A 20589-nucleotide genomic window follows, 5' to 3' on the forward strand; every position below is an offset into this window, starting at 1 on the left:
CACGAACCCGTGTCCCCTGCATCGGCAGGCGGACTCTCAACCACTGCACCACCAGGGAAGCCCTATCACCTTTCTTTTTGAAACCATACAGATTAAGAAGATAAAAGTAAATCAAAGGAAGACAGAAAAGCTATGAACTCCAATTTGTGTATTATTGCTGCTAAAGGTAAAGACGGGGCAGGACACTTACAGCAGAGGTCACACCAGCACCATGAGGTGTCTGGAGAGGGTCAGTAGGAGCCCAGCAGTGGATGTTCTTTAAAATCTCCTACAAATATTTATTACTTTAAAGATAGAGCACACTTTGACAGGGAGCTGAACAGGGCTCAACTGCTTAGAGGAAGAAGAGAAAGAAGGTACAAAAAGTACCTACAAGGGACCCCAAGAGGCAGATATCAGGAAGCACCAGAAAAATCCACCACCTAATAGTGAGTTCATGACCTGGGAGGGCAAGTTTTTGAAGAAAAGGCAGTAGAGCGTTCCTGAGCCGGGTGAGCTTCTGAGAGAAGAAGGAGAGATGGGCAAACAGAAGGGCCACACTTAAGAGAATAGTCCCTTGGGAGCAACAGAGCAGGGAGTTCCAGGGCTGTAAAACTTGGAAAGCTACCTTGGCCTCTCATCACTATACCTCACAGGAGTCTCTTGATACTGATACCACAAAAAGCCATCTCACCGAAATGTGGGTAAGAAAAAAGGAACACAGCCAGCAACTAGACAGAGACAGTATTTTTTTTAAAGTATAAAAGAGCACCACGACTTCCTTGAAATAACTCATTAGAAAAATGCTGCCAAGAAGCAAATGAAAACTGTAACTTAACCTAACAAAAATAACGCACAAAAGTTAAGGAGGAAATGATACCAAAAACACATGCCACAATGACACAGATGAACTGTATTTCATTAAAATGAAAAGCTTTTGCGCATCAAAAGAGATTATCAACAGAGTGAAAAGACAATCCATAGAACAGGGGAAAGTATTTGCAAGTCATATATCTGATATAGGTTTAATATCCAGATATGTTTAAGAACTCCTACAACTCAATAACTACAACAAAACCCATTTCAAAAATGAATAGACACTTCTCCAAAGAAGATAAACGAATGGCTAATAAGCACACAAAAAGATGCTCAATTTCACTAGTCATTAAGGATATGCAAATCAGAACCACAATTAGATACACTTCACACCCATTAAGATAGTTATTATTAAAAAAAAAATCAGAAAGTGCTGGATAGGATGTGGAAAAATTGCAACCCTTATGCATTGCTGGTGATGATGTAAAATGATACAGCACTATGGCAAACAGGTGGTTCCTCAAAAAGTTTAAAAATAGAATCACCATATGATCCATCAATTACACTTCTGCGTATGTACCCTAAAATCAATCAGGAACTAAAAAAGGTATCTGTACACCAACGTTCATAGCAGCTTTATTCACAGTAGTCAAAAAGTAGAAACAACCCAGGTGCCCGTCAACAGATGAATAAACAAAATGAGGTATATATATACAACATAATACTATTCATTCTCATAAAGGAATGACATTCTCATAACATGAAATAACATAGATGAACCTTGAAAATATTATGCGAGGTAAAATAAGCCAGATACACACAAAAACCCCAAAATTGTATGATTCTGTTTATATGAGATACCTAGAAGAGGTAAACTCATAGAGACAGAAGGCAGAGCAATGGTTCCAGGGGCTGGGGGGAGGGGGGAGTGGGGAGGTATTTTGTAACGGGTACAGAGCTGGAGATGAGGAAAAAGTTCTGGAAATGGATCATGGTAATGGTCACACAATACTGTGAATGTACAAATGCCACTAAATTGTAAGCCTAAAAATAGTTAAAACGGTAAATTTTATGTTACATATATTTTACCACAACTTTTTAAAAAGTTAACGAATCGATCGCGATGATGAAAGGATACCACAAAGCAGAAATACAGAAATATAGGGAAGAGATAATCAGTCAAAAGGAGAAAGTGAAATGGAGACTGGCAGAAATCAGCAATGGAAGGAAAGGAAAAGACAGAAAATTTTCAGAAGTGAAGACTAAATTCTGATGAGCACAGAGGAGAACAGAAACCATGGACAGCCCAGTAAGGGACACGGAAGACATAAATGAGAAAAGTAGACACAATCAAACATTTTAAAAAATCACAAGGAGGTGATAGCTACAGAAAGCAGTTAAGTGAGCTCCAATATATGTGTTATTGAAGTCCCCAAAGAAGAAAACCAAATAATATCTTGGAGTAGAATATTCAGTGAAGTAGAATATGTAAAGATGTAATTCACAAAAACTTTCTTTAAATAGAAGCCTTGAATCTACAAATTGAAACGGCACAACATACCCAGAACAGTCTACACAAAGATACATTCTAAGGAAATTATTAGACTAACAACAAAGAAATAATCCTTTGGGCAGCCAGGCGAAAAGTATGTCATACTAAGGAAAGAAAACATGAGTGGCCTCAAATTTACTGACTGCAGTACTTAACATAGGAAGACAATGGAATAAGGCTTACAAGATAGTTAAGAAAACATGAGCCAAATTTAATAACCAATCAAGCTGTCCTCCAACTATAAAAGCTACAGTTTGAAGAAGAGGCTAAGAGAATACTGTACACATGAACCTTCCTTGAGAAAACTAGCAGCGCACAAATTTTAACCAATTAATAGATGACTGAGGAGACTCTGATGAAAGACTGGCAAAGAAATTTTAAAAGGAAATTCAAAATTTTAATTTAAGAAAATTAAGGAAAAATAAAATAAAGTAAAAAATTTAAAGTATAACCATGTTATGCGAGGATGGAATGAAGAACCTGGAACAATTACACTCAAAAGAGAAGACTTGGGTTAAAACATTTCCAGATTTTAGAAAAGCTGCCATGTGGTTCAGAGGACAAAACCAGAAAGTGAATGGTATTTATCTGGAGACAGATTTTAAGACATATAAACAAGAAATAATGGTCACTTCTAAAGATGGAATAGATTTTCTCAGAAGGTGGTGAAGTTCCTAGTAATCAAAGATAGGCAAAAACAATAATGTGATACCATTTGTCATCCTTTCTACTCATGGAAATTTTCCTTAAAAGAAAATGTTGGTAAGAAGAAAAGAGGTGGAATGTAAAGTGATTCGTATCTGGAGGGCAGTTTGGCAACGCCCAGGAAACGCTGTACTCACCCTCCCTCTAGGCCCTCCTCCCTCTAGCCAGCTCTCCAAACAGGGGAGAAGGGGAGGTAACAGTGTGCATATCTTATGCAAATGGCAACTCAAGATAGTCACAATATACTGTTAATTGGGGAAAAAAGAATGCTATGAAATTAAGGTCAAGTATAATCTCTTTTTATAACTTTATATGCTCATAGAAAGAACTATAGGACATAAGCAAATACAGTACACGTTTCTGGGTTATGGAATCTTAGATGATTCTTATTTTCTCCTCTTATGTGTATTTCATAATTTTATATGTTAGACATATATCACTATTATACCAAGAAAAATTAAAAGGTTATTATAAAAAGCTACATTCTCTATGTAAAAGAACTCAGGACCTACTGCTGACTTCCAGTGACGGTAGAATAAAAGGTCTGCAAATCCTCTCCTTAAAAAACAATACAGAGACTGGACAAAATTGTCAAAACGACCGTTTCAGAGCTTTGGAAACTGACTGAAGGCAAAAAACATTGAGAAACACTTATTGATGAAAAACTCACGAAGTTTAGTTAAGAATAGTGTGAGTTTGTGGCACGCTGCCTGGGCCTGCTTCCAATCCCTCCGTTCCCCAGGTTGGGCTGGTAGAGCCCTGAAAGCCAGCAGCTTGGGTTTTGGCTGAACTGATTTAGAAGACAGGACAAAACCCCACACCCAGCGGTTCTTGTATCTGAAAATGAACTTACATCCAAAATATATAAAAAGAACCCCCACAACTCAATAAGAACAAACAACTCAATAAAGAAATGGGCAAAAGATATGAACATTTAACCAAAGATGATATACAAATGGATAATATGCATATGAAAATAAGCCCAACATCATTAGTCTTTCAGAAACTGAGATAGCACTACAAATTCACTAGATGGGCTACAGTAAAATAAATAAATAAATAAATAAAAGTCTGACAAGACCATCTGCTGGCAAGGATATGGAGAACCTGGAACTCTCATACATTGATAATGGGAATGTAAAGTGGTGCAATCATTTTGGACAACAGTTTGGCAGTTTTTAAAAATGTTAAACATAAATTTACCCTATGATCCAGCAATTCCACTCCTAGGTACCTACCTAAGAGAAATGAAAATACAAGTTCACACAAAGACTTGGATATGAATGTTCATAGCAGCATTATTCACAATAGTCAAAATTGAAAACCAACCAAATGTCCATCAACTAGTGAATGGATAAACAAAATGTGATATAGCATATAAAAAAAGTATTCTAATAAAAAGGAATGAAAACTGATACATATTTTTGATGAACCTCAAAAATATTATGCTAGTAAAGAAGCCAGTCGCCATAGAACATAAATTGTATGAGTCCATTTATATCAAAAGCCCAAAAAAAGGCAAATGCATAGAAATATAAAGTAAATTAGTGGTTGTCTATGGTTGGGGGTGGTGGTGCAAGTGGGAACTAACTGTAAATGGGCACAAGGGATCTTACTGAAGTGACAGAATGTTCTAGAACTACACTGTAGTGCTGTTTGCATAATTGGTAAATTTACTAAAAATTATATTGTACATTTTCAATGAGTATTTTATGGTATGTAAATTACACCTCAAAGACCGGTTTAAAAAAACAGAAAGTGCTTGGTAATTTCCTGCCAGACTGTCAGTAGAAAGAATACACTGAATATTAATTTGCTTTTAGAAACATTCCACATTTTTCATTATAACTGCACACTTTATCCATCTTCAATAATTCTAGATGAAATAGGTAAATTCTGGGGTGGCTCACTATTAAGTGACTGCTGCTATACCAATGTATAAAAACCCGAAAGCACAGAAACATCCATGTGCTTAGAATCCCTTGGTTATTTTGGGAAAAGGGGTACAAGCTCTTAATGCCACTAATGTTGAACCTTCTGTTCATCATTGCTGGCTTAATAGAGTCAAGGAGGATTTAAATGGAAGAGAGGTTGTCATCAAATTTGAAAAATACTCTTGGAAAGGCCACTGGTTCTCAACAAGTTTAGCAAAATGTGCAGTCAGAAACAGAAGGACGTTTTTTAAAAAGTTAGAAAGACTCATTTAAGGTCAATGACCTAATACAGTAAGAAGAACTAGAGTGTTAAAAGATTCTAAAAGTATAGCTTCAGAAAAGCCAAATGTGCTTAAAACTAATGCTGCATGTAAATAAGTACTTGCAGGCTGATGTGATTTACTTACAGTGTAAACCACAGAAATAAACATTTCTAGGAGATGATTTATTTACATTTTGACTAAAACTAGTTTCTTCAGTATTAAAAGAATTGCTGGAAATTAAGACCAAAAGTAAATTAATTGCTAAGACAATTTTATATCAAAATTCTCTTTGAACTGTTTTACTTCCAGCATACCTTTTCTACTCTCTACACTTTTCCTAGAATGAACACTATTTGACTGAGTGCCACTGTATAATTTTAAGTGACATACATTTTTAATACAGTGAAATGGAGTAAAAATTTAGCAAGGCTGTAGTAATACTAATTCCTTCATTTAGAAAATCTGTTTTTACAGCTAATGAGACTAATTCAAACGTTAGTTACCCTCACCCCATCCCCAGGGACTAGTTTTGTATTCTTAAGATCATGGAATCTTGCCTTCAGCTTAGGCTAATTATCCCATCGTTCATATAAAGGAGGCCCTAAGGAAGGGAGGATGCGGGGGGAGGGGCGTGTTTATGTTAAATTCCCAACAGCCTAACAAATGAAAACGTATAATTGGCTGAGAACTACAGATTCTGGGACGTTCGCAATGGCTCACAGAATCCTAGAACACTTCTAGGGTATCTCACCTCATTAACTCTAATTCCATCCTGGAACGGCTACGAGACCCATGACCACTCAGCTTTCCTTTTCTTACTTTTAGTGATGGGGCACTGACCACCTCATAAGGTAACCAGCTCAATTTTTAGACACCAGAATCTTTAGATGCTTCTTTCTACTGGTTTGACACTGCATCATTACCTTCTACCCAGCTCTAGGTCTGCTTTATGAAATTAACAGGGAAAGTACACTTCCTTTCATATATTAGACAATTTCTCAAGTAATTTATATATTTCAATATATATCTGTAAAAGAAATACTGTACACATTCAAATTTAATATTCATTGCCTTTATGATTATAAACCAATCTGCTCCTTCCAGACGGAGCTACCATTCCCTACTCTTTGAGCAGCTTTTATTTTTAATAATTTAAATGTAATAAAAGTAACACATGCACTTGATCAAAACCCAAACAACATACAGGAGTTTAAGCTGAAAAGTCTTCTTATCCCAGCTCCAACAGTTCTTATATTTTCTTGCAGAAATTTTGTATGCATAATTAAGCATATATATGCATACTCTTTTGAAAAAGGCAAATGTAACTATTTGTATACTTACACTTGCTTTTGCTACTTAATCTATTTCGGAGGTCTTTCCATATTAGCACATATACCTGTTAATATTACATTATAAAGACACTATAATTGACTTAACCAATCTTGTTTACTAATGTTTAGGTTATTTACAGTTCTTGATATTACAAATATTTCAGCAATAAGCATTCTTGCAAACATTTCTACGTAATTGTACAGACACCTGTTAAGATAAATTCCTAGAGGTGAGATTGCTAGATCAACAGGTTTATAAATCATACTTTTCTCACGCTAATTCCAAGAGTTAAATGAGTAGTCTCTCGACACTAGACTTATATGTGGAAGCGAAATAAATTTTCATTTTACTTGTTACTATATAAATTATAGATTTTGATACGTATTACCACATTGCCCTACAAAAATGCTTCGTGGTTTACAGCTTGATTGATAGCACGTGAGAGTGCCCGTTTCCCATTCTATCATCCCTGAGCATTATAAAATTTTAAATTTTGCCAAAATTTAACTATGGATGAGATTGAGCAATTTTGTATATTAGCACTTACGTTTCTTATTTGTGTGTGAACCTTCTATTCATAAGCTTTGCCTAATTTTAATTGGGTAGTTTTTCTTACTGATTTATAGGAATTTTTTTGTATATTAAAAAAAATTAATCTTGTTTAGTCATGTGTGTTGTAAATATCTGTCCTAGTTTTCCTTTGGCATTTTAATTTGTTTATGATACTTGTGGTTGTGCAGACATTTTGGTTGTCAGAAAACTTTACCCATCTTTTTCTTTAGGGCCTGCGGCTTGGGTCTCCTTTGAAGCACATTCCTTGATCCAAAATTAATTTTTAAATTCACACGTGTTCTTCTAGTATTTTTATGATTTTACTTTGATATTTATATCTTTTATCCATCTCTAGTTTTAAAGAGTTAGGAAGAAATCCACCAATTATTTTCCTTCAAGTAGCTAGCCATTATTAAACTGTTTTAATTCCTGTCATTTTACTATTTGATATGCTAAATTCGCCAAACTTCATCTTAAAGGAATAGCTATAATAATTCAGAGCTGTCATAAAATAATATCATATAGATTATTTCCCATAAACCACTCATTTTGAATGATAAATTTTTAAAAATCTCCAAACTGCCTGTTATTTATATAAATATAACATATAAACTTAATTATGCTATGACTTGCTGCAGTACCTCTTCATAAACCATTGCTAATTCATGGTTACAGAGAACAGCTCAAATATGCTTTCTTATGGTCTCTGTTTCACAAACTACTGGACGCAAGCTTCTATGTCTTTGAAATGTAGTTTCCCTAAGTCAGCTTTAAGATATGGATCAGAATTAATCTAACTTATCATTTTAGCATGGTCCTCCCTACTCAGTTGCCTCATTCTTTCACTTTATATGCTACTTCATGCTAGTTTGCACTTTCCAGCACTGTCACTAAAACTTCCTCAAAATCTTCTGTACAGGAATTAACATTAAACCCATCCACACAACCAACCGTGCTTCAAAAAAAATGAACCCTGGAATAAGTAACCTAGATACAAGTGACTTTACCCCCAACTCAGCATCTAAACACTCATCTATCACTGTGTTATGGACGATTTTCTGTTTGATTTTTGAATTCTCTATGGCAAAGATGAAAATTCTTGCAACACAATTCAAATGTGAAGAAGACAGACATGCCTTTGACTATTAATCTCGTCTTCTAATACCTCATCATTGGTTTACTGTAAAAGAAAACAAGGCAAAATGAAATGTTTAATCCTGTTTAAAATTTGGTCTAAATCCAATAATATAAACATTCCATTCAGATTAGAGTTCCTTTTTTAATTTAAAACAGATAATTATAGTATTAAGGAAACCACCTATTTAGAAAATCTGTTTTTACAGCTAATGAGACTAATTCAAACGTTAGTTACCCTCACCCCATCCCCAGGGACTAGTTTTGTATTCTTAAGATCATGGAATCTTGCCTTCAGCTTAGGCTAATTATCCCATCGTTCATATAAAGGAGGCTCTAAGGAAGGGAGGATGCGGGGGGAGGGGCGTGTTTATGTTAAATTCCCAACAGCCTAACAAATGAAAACGTATAATTGGCTGAGAACTACAGATTCTGGGACGTTCGCAATGGCTCACAGAATCCTAGAACACTTCTAGGGTATCTCACCTCATTAACTCTAATTCCATCCTGGAACGGCTACGAGACCCATGACCACTCAGCTTTCCTTTTCTTACTTTTAGTGATGGGGCACTGACCACCTCATAAGGTAACCAGCTCAATTTTTAGACACCAGAATCTTTAGATGCTTCTTTCTACTGGTTTGACACTGCATCATTACCTTCTACCCAGCTCTAGGTCTGCTTTATGAAATTAACAGGGAAAGTACACTTCCTTTCATATATTAGACAATTTCTCAAGTAATTTATATATTTCAATATATATCTGTAAAAGAAATACTGTACACATTCAAATTTAATATTCATTGCCTTTATGATTATAAACCAATCTGCTCCTTCCAGACGGAGCTACCATTCCCTACTCTTTGAGCAGCTTTTATTTTTAATAATTTAAATGTAATAAAAGTAACACATGCACTTGATCAAAACCCAAACAACATACAGGAGTTTAAGCTGAAAAGTCTTCTTATCCCAGCTCCAACAGTTCTTATATTTTCTTGCAGAAATTTTGTATGCATAATTAAGCATATATATGCATACTCTTTTGAAAAAGGCAAATGTAACTATTTGTATACTTACACTTGCTTTTGCTACTTAATCTATTTCGGAGGTCTTTCCATATTAGCACATATACCTGTTAATATTACATTATAAAGACACTATAATTGACTTAACCAATCTTGTTTACTAATGTTTAGGTTATTTACAGTTCTTGATATTACAAATATTTCAGCAATAAGCATTCTTGCAAACATTTCTACGTAATTGTACAGACACCTGTTAAGATAAATTCCTAGAGGTGAGATTGCTAGATCAACAGGTTTATAAATCATACTTTTCTCACGCTAATTCCAAGAGTTAAATGAGTAGTCTCTCGACACTAGACTTATATGTGGAAGCGAAATAAATTTTCATTTTACTTGTTACTATATAAATTTTGATACATATCACCATGTTGCCCTACAAGACATATATGAAAGCAAAATACATTTTCATTTTACTTGTTACTATATAAATTATAGATTTTGATACGTATTACCACATTGCCCTACAAAAATGCTTCGTGGTTTACAGCTTGATTGATAGCACGTGAGAGTGCCCGTTTCCCATTCTATCATCCCTGAGCATTATAAAATTTTAAATTTTGCCAAAATTTAACTATGGATGAGATTGAGCAATTTTGTATATTAGCACTTACGTTTCTTATTTGTGTGTGAACCTTCTATTCATAAGCTTTGCCTAATTTTAATTGGGTAGTTTTTCTTACTGATTTATAGGAATTTTTTTGTATATTAAAAAAAATTAATCTTGTTTAGTCATGTGTGTTGTAAATATCTGTCCTAGTTTTCCTTTGGCATTTTAATTTGTTTATGATACTTGTGGTTGTGCAGACATTTTGGTTGTCAGAAAACTTTACCCATCTTTTTCTTTAGGGCCTGCGGCTTGGGTCTCCTTTGAAGCACATTCCTTGATCCAAAATTAATTTTTAAATTCACACGTGTTCTTCTAGTATTTTTATGATTTTACTTTGATATTTATATCTTTTATCCATCTCTAGTTTTAAAGAGTTAGGAAGAAATCCACCAATTATTTTCCTTCAAGTAGCTAGCCATTATTAAACTGTTTTAATTCCTGTCATTTTACTATTTGATATGCTAAATTCGCCAAACTTCATCTTAAAGGAATAGCTATAATAATTCAGAGCTGTCATAAAATAATATCATATAGATTATTTCCCATAAACCACTCATTTTGAATGATAAATTTTTAAAAATCTCCAAACTGCCTGTTATTTATATAAATATAACATATAAACTTAATTATGCTATGACTTGCTGCAGTACCTCTTCATAAACCATTGCTAATTCATGGTTACAGAGAACAGCTCAAATATGCTTTCTTATGGTCTCTGTTTCACAAACTACTGGACGCAAGCTTCTATGTCTTTGAAATGTAGTTTCCCTAAGTCAGCTTTAAGATATGGATCAGAATTAATCTAACTTATCATTTTAGCATGGTCCTCCCTACTCAGTTGCCTCATTCTTTCACTTTATATGCTACTTCATGCTAGTTTGCACTTTCCAGCACTGTCACTAAAACTTCCTCAAAATCTTCTGTACAGGAATTAACATTAAACCCATCCACACAACCAACCGTGCTTCAAAAAAAATGAACCCTGGAATAAGTAACCTAGATACAAGTGACTTTACCCCCAACTCAGCATCTAAACACTCATCTATCACTGTGTTATGGACGATTTTCTGTTTGATTTTTGAATTCTCTATGGCAAAGATGAAAATTCTTGCAACACAATTCAAATGTGAAGAAGACAGACATGCCTTTGACTATTAATCTCGTCTTCTAATACCTCATCATTGGTTTACTGTAAAAGAAAACAAGGCAAAATGAAATGTTTAATCCTGTTTAAAATTTGGTCTAAATCCAATAATATAAACATTCCATTCAGATTAGAGTTCCTTTTTTAATTTAAAACAGATAATTATAGTATTAAGGAAACCACCTTAAGGCAAGTAGTGAGCCATATAACAAAGGTAGTGTTTTATGATGCTTTATAGTTTACAACGTATTTTCACATTAGTGTTTGATTTGATTCTCACAACAATCGCAAACAATTTAGGCTGCTATTGTCCCCATTTGATAGATGAGGAAGTGAGAGGTTAAACATCTTGCCCAAGGTCACAGAGCCAGGAACTGGCTGACCCAAGACTCAAAGCCATGCCTCCTGCCTTCAAATCCCGCCTCATTCTAATGCATGACAAGCTTCCCCAAACCACAGAACAGTAAGCCATTGCGTGATGCGGTATACAGGTTAAGATGTTTTGGACTGCAAGTAATTGAAATTTCAGCTCAAACTAGCTAAAATAATAAAGGACATTTATGAACACATTACAATAATACAAAGGAGTTCAGGGGAATGGAAGACTAAGTTGGTAGATGCAATGGCTCGTCAATGTCACCACTACTTTGCCATTTATCGATCAATTAACTAAAGGCAGATCTTTAGGCTGCCTTCCCTCTCGATCCATAGATTAGATGGCTGCCAGCAGCATCTGGGGTATTTAATTCCTTGTTTACATTCAGTAGGGGAGTGGGAGACAGACTGCTACCGCAATCATGGAACATATGTCCTTCTCTTTCTTTGATTTGAGCAAGTTAGGTTATGGCCAGAGACAGTGTTTGTTTACACATTTCCCCGCTACCTTTGCATTTAGGTGGGAACACATGACTAGTTCAAAGCAATGAACTATGAGGAGAAGGGTGAGTCACTTCCAGAATGAGGCAGATAATAGCATGTGTGCCTCCTCCATTTCTTTCTTTCCCTGTTGTAACCTAGGGGATACACGGTAATATGTTAAACTAGCAAATAGATCACAGAATGGAGGAAGCCTGGATACCAGAGCCACCAGATGGAAGAGAGATTCTGATAACCTGCGTCAGACTCTGAGTAATCTACAAATTAATTTTTGTCTCCCTGAGCTACTGAGATTTCAGGATTTGTCTGTTGGGACATCCAGCGTTAATTACCTTGATCCGTGCAGATTACACGCCCACCTGAGGGAAAGCTATGCACTGACCAGACTAAACATCATCTGAGATGGAATGGATGTGCAGAGTCTTTTGACTATATGCAATTTTATAGTAAGAATTCCTGTGCTATTCGGTTGGAAACTCAAATGATTAAAAGTACAAAATATTTATAATTATCCTAATTTTTGCTAAATGGAAAATTGTGCCATTTTCATGAAAAGCACCATGAAAGATAGAATGCCTTTGCAGACATACCTTTAGATTCTTGAGAGTCTTCAAAAATCCTTCTAAAAATAAAATACAAGCAGGTGAAACTGCAAAACCTAGGGCATGACTGATCTGTTCTGTGCAAACATTTATTGAACAACTACTACTGCCTAGCCCAGAGCAAGAAGCAAGTAATGCAAATAAGATATGATCCCTTCTGTCGAAACTACTGCCTACTAGAAGGCAGATAGACAAATTACGGCAAGAAGTTGAACAGATGGTCAAATACTCCCTAAAATCTACTATCAAGACAACACACTGCTCAATAATGTCTAAGATCAGAGTGTAGTAAATAACATAACCAGAATTTAAGCTCAGGTACTCCAAGCTCCAAACAAGGCCCATGTTTTTCTAAAACCCCAATAAAAAACGGATTTAAAAAAATTAAGAGGGCTTCCCTGGTGGTGCAGTGGTTGAGAGTCCGCCTGCCGATGCAGGGGACACGGGTTCGTGCCCCGGTCCGGGAGGATCCCACATGCCGTGGAGCGGCTGGGCCCGTGAGCCATGGCCGCTGAGCCTACGCGTCCGGAGCCTGTGTTCCACAACGGGAGGGGCCACAACAGTGAGAGGCCCGCGTACCGCAAAAAAAAAAAAAAAAAAAAAAAAAAGAAATTAAGAAATTCATCATGACATTTAAGAAACCTAAATATAGCCTTTGTGGGAGGAAGCTGGTACCAAAAATCAAACTAGAAACTACAAAGAGGATAATTGGGATGGCCTTGAAACTTGACCTTACATATTGTTTGTTGTATTCAAGAAAGTTTGGTTCAGTTAAATTGATAACTAGAGAAACAATAAGGAGAACAGATACAACTAAGTATTGACAACATGTAAGGATATAGGATAGCTTGGTAGATATATTCAACATAGATAATTAAGAAGAGATGAAAGATAATTAAGAAGAGATGGAAGAACCAAGTTAAGCACCCAACATTTATGAGACACCAAATACTCATGTCTTTAATGGGTCGCGCACTGATTGTACCCATTCGGGCCCCACGTGCTCTCTGCCTGAGATATGCACATAAAAATCCATAGCTGTTCAGTAGTGTCTTAGCAAGCTACAATTATACCTAGGCACACTTGCCCCTGATGATAGAGCAAGCTGTCTCGGCTCCAGACGCACTCCATCTGCTGAGCCAGCTCACGCTCAATACTAGCCTTTGGAAATGCACCATGGGGCTTCCCTGGTGGCGCAGTGGTTGAGAATCCGCCTGCCGATGCAGGGGACACAGGTTCGAGCCCTGGTCTGGGAGGATCCCACATGCCGCGGAGCAACTGGGCCTGTGCGCCACAACTACTGAGCCTGCGTGTCTGGAGCCGATAGTGAGAGGCCTGCGCACCGCGATGAAGAGTGGCCCCCGCTCGCCACAACTAGAGAAAGCCCTCGCACAGAAACGAAGACCCAACACAGCCAAAAATAAATATAAAAAATAAATTAATTAATTAAAAAAAAAGCAGGAGAGTACCTCTCTGATTCACTGTGTTTTAAAGAGCTCACCTAATAAGTTCACCGCCCCCGCAAAAAAAGCACCATGATCAGGGAACGTTGATGGCTGAGAAGGCAAGAGAGATAGGAAGGATGAGTATTAGGTAACACAGGATTCAGGGAGTGTGGTCCTTTAGTCCCACTTAAACCCTTTCTAAGTAGGTAAACCTACCCCTACTTTTTCCCCCTTGCTTCATGCTGTGTTTTAGGCTGATTCAATAAATCTGTGACTAGAGTATCTTGATTTGGTCTGTGAGCCTTTCTGTACTGTGACCTGCCTACACTATGAGATATGTGTAAGGTAGCTGATGGCACCAGAGGGTAAGGCCAGGAGGTGCCCAAGTTAGGGACAAAGGCTACAAAGCCTGGGAGACCCCTGGAATTGTTGCCAGCACCAGCAAGAGTTGGGGCTAAGTCAGGACAGGTGGCCCGCTCGGTCCCGACAATACCAAGAGAACTGATCCCCAAATATACCAGCCACAGACTTGCTACCCGAGCTCACTCACACAGCAGAACATTCAGAGTATATACTATAAGAACGTACACATAAGCACTCTAGGCTCCCCTTCCTTCATCCACTAGAATATGCAAGCTTCCCATTCTCAGCCCACCTCTCCTCAAAATGACCACACACCACCTTGGACAGAACAGCTGGAGGGGCAGGGAATCTGAAAGACTCAGGATTCGCCTGAGAAAGCTTGAGTCATCCGCGAGAAGAGACTGAGATAACATCAGTTGGCAAGTATAAGTTTTCTGTTCTGCCTGGGGGTGATGTACTGAGGAAAAATAGGTACGTTACAGTAAAGAACCTACCTCTTCTTTGTAAGTAAATTTGTGAGTCCATTACAGTTTTACTAACAGCACTAGCAATTTGGGAAAGAGAGAAAACAAAAGGAAGAGAAAGTCGGTTAGTCAATGGAAGTAGGAAATGAAAATCTTTAAACCCGTCTGTCCCACTTCAAGAATCCATACACACACACACCCATACACACACTGTACAAATATCTGGTACTCGATTATTCTGTCTGGAGAATGACTATCTTCAGTAGCAGAATACTGAGCAGTGACTACATGTGTGTCTAAGTAGAAAAGTCCCCAACTAAAAAAAGCATATGAGCCCATATGCATTCATTTATGTGTGACTTAGCTCTCACTTTTCTGCCACAAACATAAAGTGTTTTGTTCTTCAATAGCTCTTTTTCCAGAAATACTATGCTACGATTCCTAAAAACGTGCTTCCTCCTATAGTAAAACTGGGACACAGCACAATCAAAGGCCAAGCTGAAGTCGAAGGGTAAGAATGATTGAGAAGTACTCATCCATTGGAGTGAATAATCTCTTAAGTGGTATGATTTTTATGTCAACATTAAATGAAATTTTGTACATGCTTTGGATATAAATTAAGGAAAACTATGGAATTTCATACATGGGTTAGTCTGCTTTTTAGTCAAGGTAGAGATCAATATACGTAGGCCAAGGGCAAGTAGTAAAAGATCCAATCAATCAGATGTCTGCAAATCTCAGGACAAGTAGATCAATCTGCTGCTTTACACATTTCCAGCTCTAAAGTATTTCTTTTATAAAGCTGGGAGAACGCACACCTGTGTCTGAAGTAGAAGAAAAACCCAGTATTTCCACATAGAAAAATCAGATTTTGAAGGAAACTCTTTGGAGTGATAAATAGATCACCAGCTGCACACCTGGATGCTACAAGCACCCAAGCGTCGGGGCTGAACAGAAAAGAGACAAGAGTCGAGTCGGGAAGACTTGCACACAAGATGCTGAGATGTTCTGAGCTGAAAACGAGGGAGTCACCCTGCAGTTTGGCTAAGAAGATTCAACCCGTGGGGCTAATGCGCCATCTGGTGGCCATTCAGGGCCTACGTGTCAAAAATTACCCAGCTATTTCTAGATATTTTAGGATGCCATCATAGCTACAACAAAATACAGCTCATTCTGAAACTTAATAAATAGGACCTGATCTAAATGTGATAACTACGGAGCAGTTAATAATACAGAATAAGATATTTCTCATTTAGTACCTCCAGGTACAAAAAAAAAATGCCCCTCGGAATACAATACCAACTTGAGATTTCTTTATGCATTTTCTGTATATTGAGATAAAAAATTTAATTACAGTATCCTGTAAGTTATATAATTGAAGATATATTCGGCTATTGCAAAAGATTACATGTAAGCACCAACAGAACTGCTTTTGAAATTCATGAATTTCAGCCCTAGAAATACACACATTTCCCCATGGATTTTATACCAGTGTTATTTATTGCTGCCACTGTATTATAACCAGAAGTTTCCAGAAGGATTCACACTCATTTATCCATTTAGCTCTTTAACCATTACTTTTAGCAACCACGCTGAAACAAAAATTCTAGAAATTACTAAATGAAAACAAGAATATGAAATAGAAAAATGCTATATATATATTCTCGGAAGCAAATAAATTCATGGTTATTTTAATTCTTTTAATTTGTTCTCAATCTAGGCACAAGGCATTTCCAATAACTACAATTTAGCTCATATTTAACTCTTTCAGAACAAGAAAGTCTAAAACGCTCAAGAGTGATCTACAGGATATCAAGTTCACTTAACTGAATAAACTCGGCACGCATCTTCCTTCACCTTTTTTTGGAAAAGGAAAGTGGACAAAAATACGGAATGCCACCCCAAATACTGCTTAATGTCCATCTGAATAGGTAGGAATTTAAGTTAACAAATCTCCCGCCACCTCCTAGGAAGGAAGAACAGAGCCACACAGACACCTCCTCAGAAGTCGGAGGGCAGAGCAAGGCCTCTCCCGGGCCCCGGCAGTGTCCACGGAGACAGAGGCGGCCTGTACTCACACAGATGGTGAGGGCTCCAGCTCCCATCTCGCAGGAAGTACCCAGCAGATCTGATGAAGACTGGATGAAAACATCAAAATGACAGCAAAACACTAGAATTCCATTCGGTCGATATGCTCCGATGCGAAACACGGCTCCAGATCCGGAGGCCCCACGGTGAGCGGAGAGCGGCTCCTAACATTTTCGGAAGTGTGGTTTTGCTTCTGATTTGGCTAAACCCACATGGCTGGGAGGGCTGCCTGGAGTTGAAATCTGATCCAGAGCGTCTAGGACTGGCAAGCAGACAGGGTCATGTGACCTGGGTCTTAAGTCGCTGACATCTTTTCCTCCAACCTGACTTGTTAGATGCCACCCGCAGGCTTCTTCAGTTCAGAAAATGCCTATCACCTGGTGGTGTTCGTTATTAACAGGACTTAACTAAGTGCAGAAAGCGAAAACATACTTGCTTCCCGTGCTACTCATCTCCAAGGAAAATTCACGTATTTACACTCAGGTTTAAATCTGCAGGCAGCTCTCTCACTTTTCTGAGGCAGTTTTCACTTCTACTGCCCCCCTAAAAATCAGTTACATTCTATCAGAATTTTCTTCCTCCTACCTTTGTTCTATCAGCACTGTTCTAAATGAAATGCTCTATTTTGTGTAGCTGTTACTTAATGCTTCTAATTATTTTCAAATTATCCTCCATACACTGGTGATAAACATAAAACATGTTTCTAGACAGACACAATTCTACGTACGTGATTTACTGTCTGGAGAATTAGCCTCCAGCTGACCTTCCAAGCATTTTCTACTCCATATGCTGTGTCATTAGAAAATCTGACTTAACAATTTCCGAACATTTAAATGGATAGCTAAAATATCCATTTCATTCAAGCCAGAAGGAAACTATCCTATTTTTTTTAATACCACTCTTCTGTCAAATCTTTTTTACTGGCACATTTAAGAGAATGCTGACGAGTATTACGTGGGAAGTTTCACTGGACCCAGCTTTAAAAGACTTAAATTGCCTCCAATCACAAAACATATTAATAATGTTACATCTTAAGGGGAGGAGGTGGGAGGAAAAGGGAAAAACGAAATCATCTCCCATTTCAATACTTTTCTTCAAATCTAGTATTCTTTGTGTAACTATAGCCAACCAACGCTACCTGCAGCAGAGCCAAGATAGCAGATCGTATTAAGCAAGCCACAGAACGTGGCAGAGTATGTTTTATTTCTGTACGTGCACACATAACACTGCACAGACTCTACTTCCAAGAGACAGAATAACACAATCCCAAGGCCATACAAGGGAATGGACATGGGATAATGGACAGAATCTTTTCTATTGCAAAAAGGAAATTTTTTTCTACTTCCACCTTAATCTAGATTTTTATCACTTCTGCTTCTCGTTCACCCATTAGAAAACTAGGCTGATTACTAAAGAAAATCATAAAATAAACTGTTTCTAATACTTAAATTTGTCTTTTTCTGATTATATAAATATTGCTGGTCCATGGTGAAAAATAAAAAGATTAGGTCACCTTGAGGCCCATCATCCAACAGCACCAATCAATATGTATTTCCTACACTGGGCCAGGCGCTGTGCTATACACCTTACTGACAATGTATGTACCTTCATTCCTGGATCATCCAATGGGGAGAGGGAGGAACAAGTAAATAAACTTTTTTGATTAGTAGATGTAGAGACGCTAATAAAGAAGCCAAGATGTGGTAAAAGAATAACAGAGGTCACTCAGAAACATTTAACATATCTACTTCCAGGACCTTTTCTATGCTTTTTAAAAAACATAATTTAAATCTAATTTCTGATCATTTTAAATCCTAATTTTTTTCACTTAACATTGCATCACAGGCCGGATCCCATATTGTTAGCATTATAAACAATTTTAATCACGTGTAGTACTACATTCTGTATCTATAACCATTTAGCCATTTTCCCATGTTTAGACATTTACATGGTTTCTGATTTTATGTATGTATGATTTTAAGTAATGCTTTGTCCTCATTTGAATTTTTTTTTTCCTAGTAAAGACTCCTGAAAGTGACATTTCTGGATCACAGAATATGAACATGTGCTAAGGCTCTTGACATACACTGGCTTTGGCACTTTATATTCTACAACCCACCCTACCCAAGTCTGAATATTTTGTAAAACATTTCCTTAGTTAGTGAAAATGATTTCTCATCTTAAAACTTACATTTCTTTTTATCATAACATTAAAGATATGAAAATCCTTATTAGTCATTGGTATTTTCTGTTCTGTGAACTGTCTTTGATCCATTTTCTTTGTCCATTTACCAACTGCAGTCTTATCAGTTGCAGTCTCTTTTATAGGGTCATTGTAAAGATCCAATGATATAATCCATAAAAGGCATTTATTTTTATTACCATTTGCCAGGTGCTATGCTAACAACTTTCGATGCTTCTCATAGGGTTTGACCATATATCTATCTGGAATTATTCAAAATATAGTAAAAAAAATGAGGATCTAACTTGATGCTTTATTTTCATAAAACTACTGTGGCCCGGACTGTTAACACTCTCCAGTATGTAATCTCTCTTTCTGATAACATTAGAGCTCTTTCTCCCCCTTAGTTGGCTGAGCCCACGGTTATCCAGCTGGAGACTACATTTCCCAACCTTTCACACAGGTAGACAGGGCCATGTGACCAGATCTGCACTACAGAATGTGTACCAATAATATATGTGCAATAGGATTCTGTGTCATTTGCTTAACAGGAAATCCCTTGCTCCACATTTACTCTCCTTGCCCTTATCACAAGCTGGAATGAGGATGCACCGGAAGCCTAGCTTCAACCATGCAGAAGAGGGACAATGTCCCAGAGGATGACGGAGTAACGAGATGGAAGGAACCTAGACCTCTGAATGACCTTGAGGAGTACAGCGTCCTACAAGCCTAGGCCAAGTAAACTTTTACGTGGGGATGAAATAAATCTACCAATAAGCTACTATATTTGAAGGTCCTACATGTAAATATATGCGTATGTATATAAAACAACTTTGTCTTTAGCCTAACTCATAGACTCAACGAAAGGACTCGGCCCCATTTATTGAGCACATTTTTCATTTCTCACTTGTGACACCATCCATACTATATATTAAATTCATACATACACACACATGCACACACCAGGGTATTTTTCAGGCTAAAATATTCTATCTAGTTTTTTTTCCTAGTTTTATATCACTTTCATAATATTTGAACAACTATAACTTTATAAGATTCATTTAAATATCTAACAAAGATAGCCTTTTTTCATTATCCATCTCTTTCAAGATTGTGTTGCTCGTCTTTCTAATCAAGTCTTAATGATGAATTTCAAAAACATTCAGTAATGTCACATCAAGTTAGAGAACCAAAAAATTATACCTCTTGTTATTGTTTCTAATAGATATATGTGTATCTTATTTCTAATTTGGATATTACTATATAAAGATGACATAAGGAGGAAAAAAAATCTAGTTCTAATCTCCATAACTTTTTATATGCCATTATAAAGTAAAATTAGTACTGCACCTAACAAATTTGTATCCTTAGTTATTTTTCTGTGATGACTAGATTTCTCTTGCAAAAAAGAAGCCCTGAATAGGCCATTTAACAAAAAGCACCAGAAGACTCTCTTCACTACAAAGT

At 36.9% G+C, this 20589-nt stretch overlaps 1 protein-coding gene across 14 annotated transcripts in view; it reads right to left on the reverse strand.

Moving 5' to 3' along the window:
- Positions 1-17109, reverse strand: part of FAM13A (family with sequence similarity 13 member A) — a 381052-nt gene extending 363943 nt beyond the window's left edge. For all 14 annotated transcript variants that reach the window (XR_003680461.2, XR_008617746.1, XR_008617749.1 and 11 more), the window contains exon 1: positions 16931-17109. Coding sequence is in view for 6 of the 14 variants with exons in the window: in XM_028491594.2 (XP_028347395.1) it covers positions 16931-16957 (27 nt within the window). In the remaining 8 variants the exon portion in view is untranslated. The remainder of the gene's footprint in view (positions 1-16930) is intronic.
- Between the last annotated feature and the right edge of the window lie 3480 nt (positions 17110-20589).

This window comes from Physeter macrocephalus, chromosome 7 (assembly GCF_002837175.3).
Source record: "Physeter macrocephalus isolate SW-GA chromosome 7, ASM283717v5, whole genome shotgun sequence".
NCBI lineage: Eukaryota > Metazoa > Chordata > Mammalia > Artiodactyla > Physeteridae > Physeter > Physeter macrocephalus.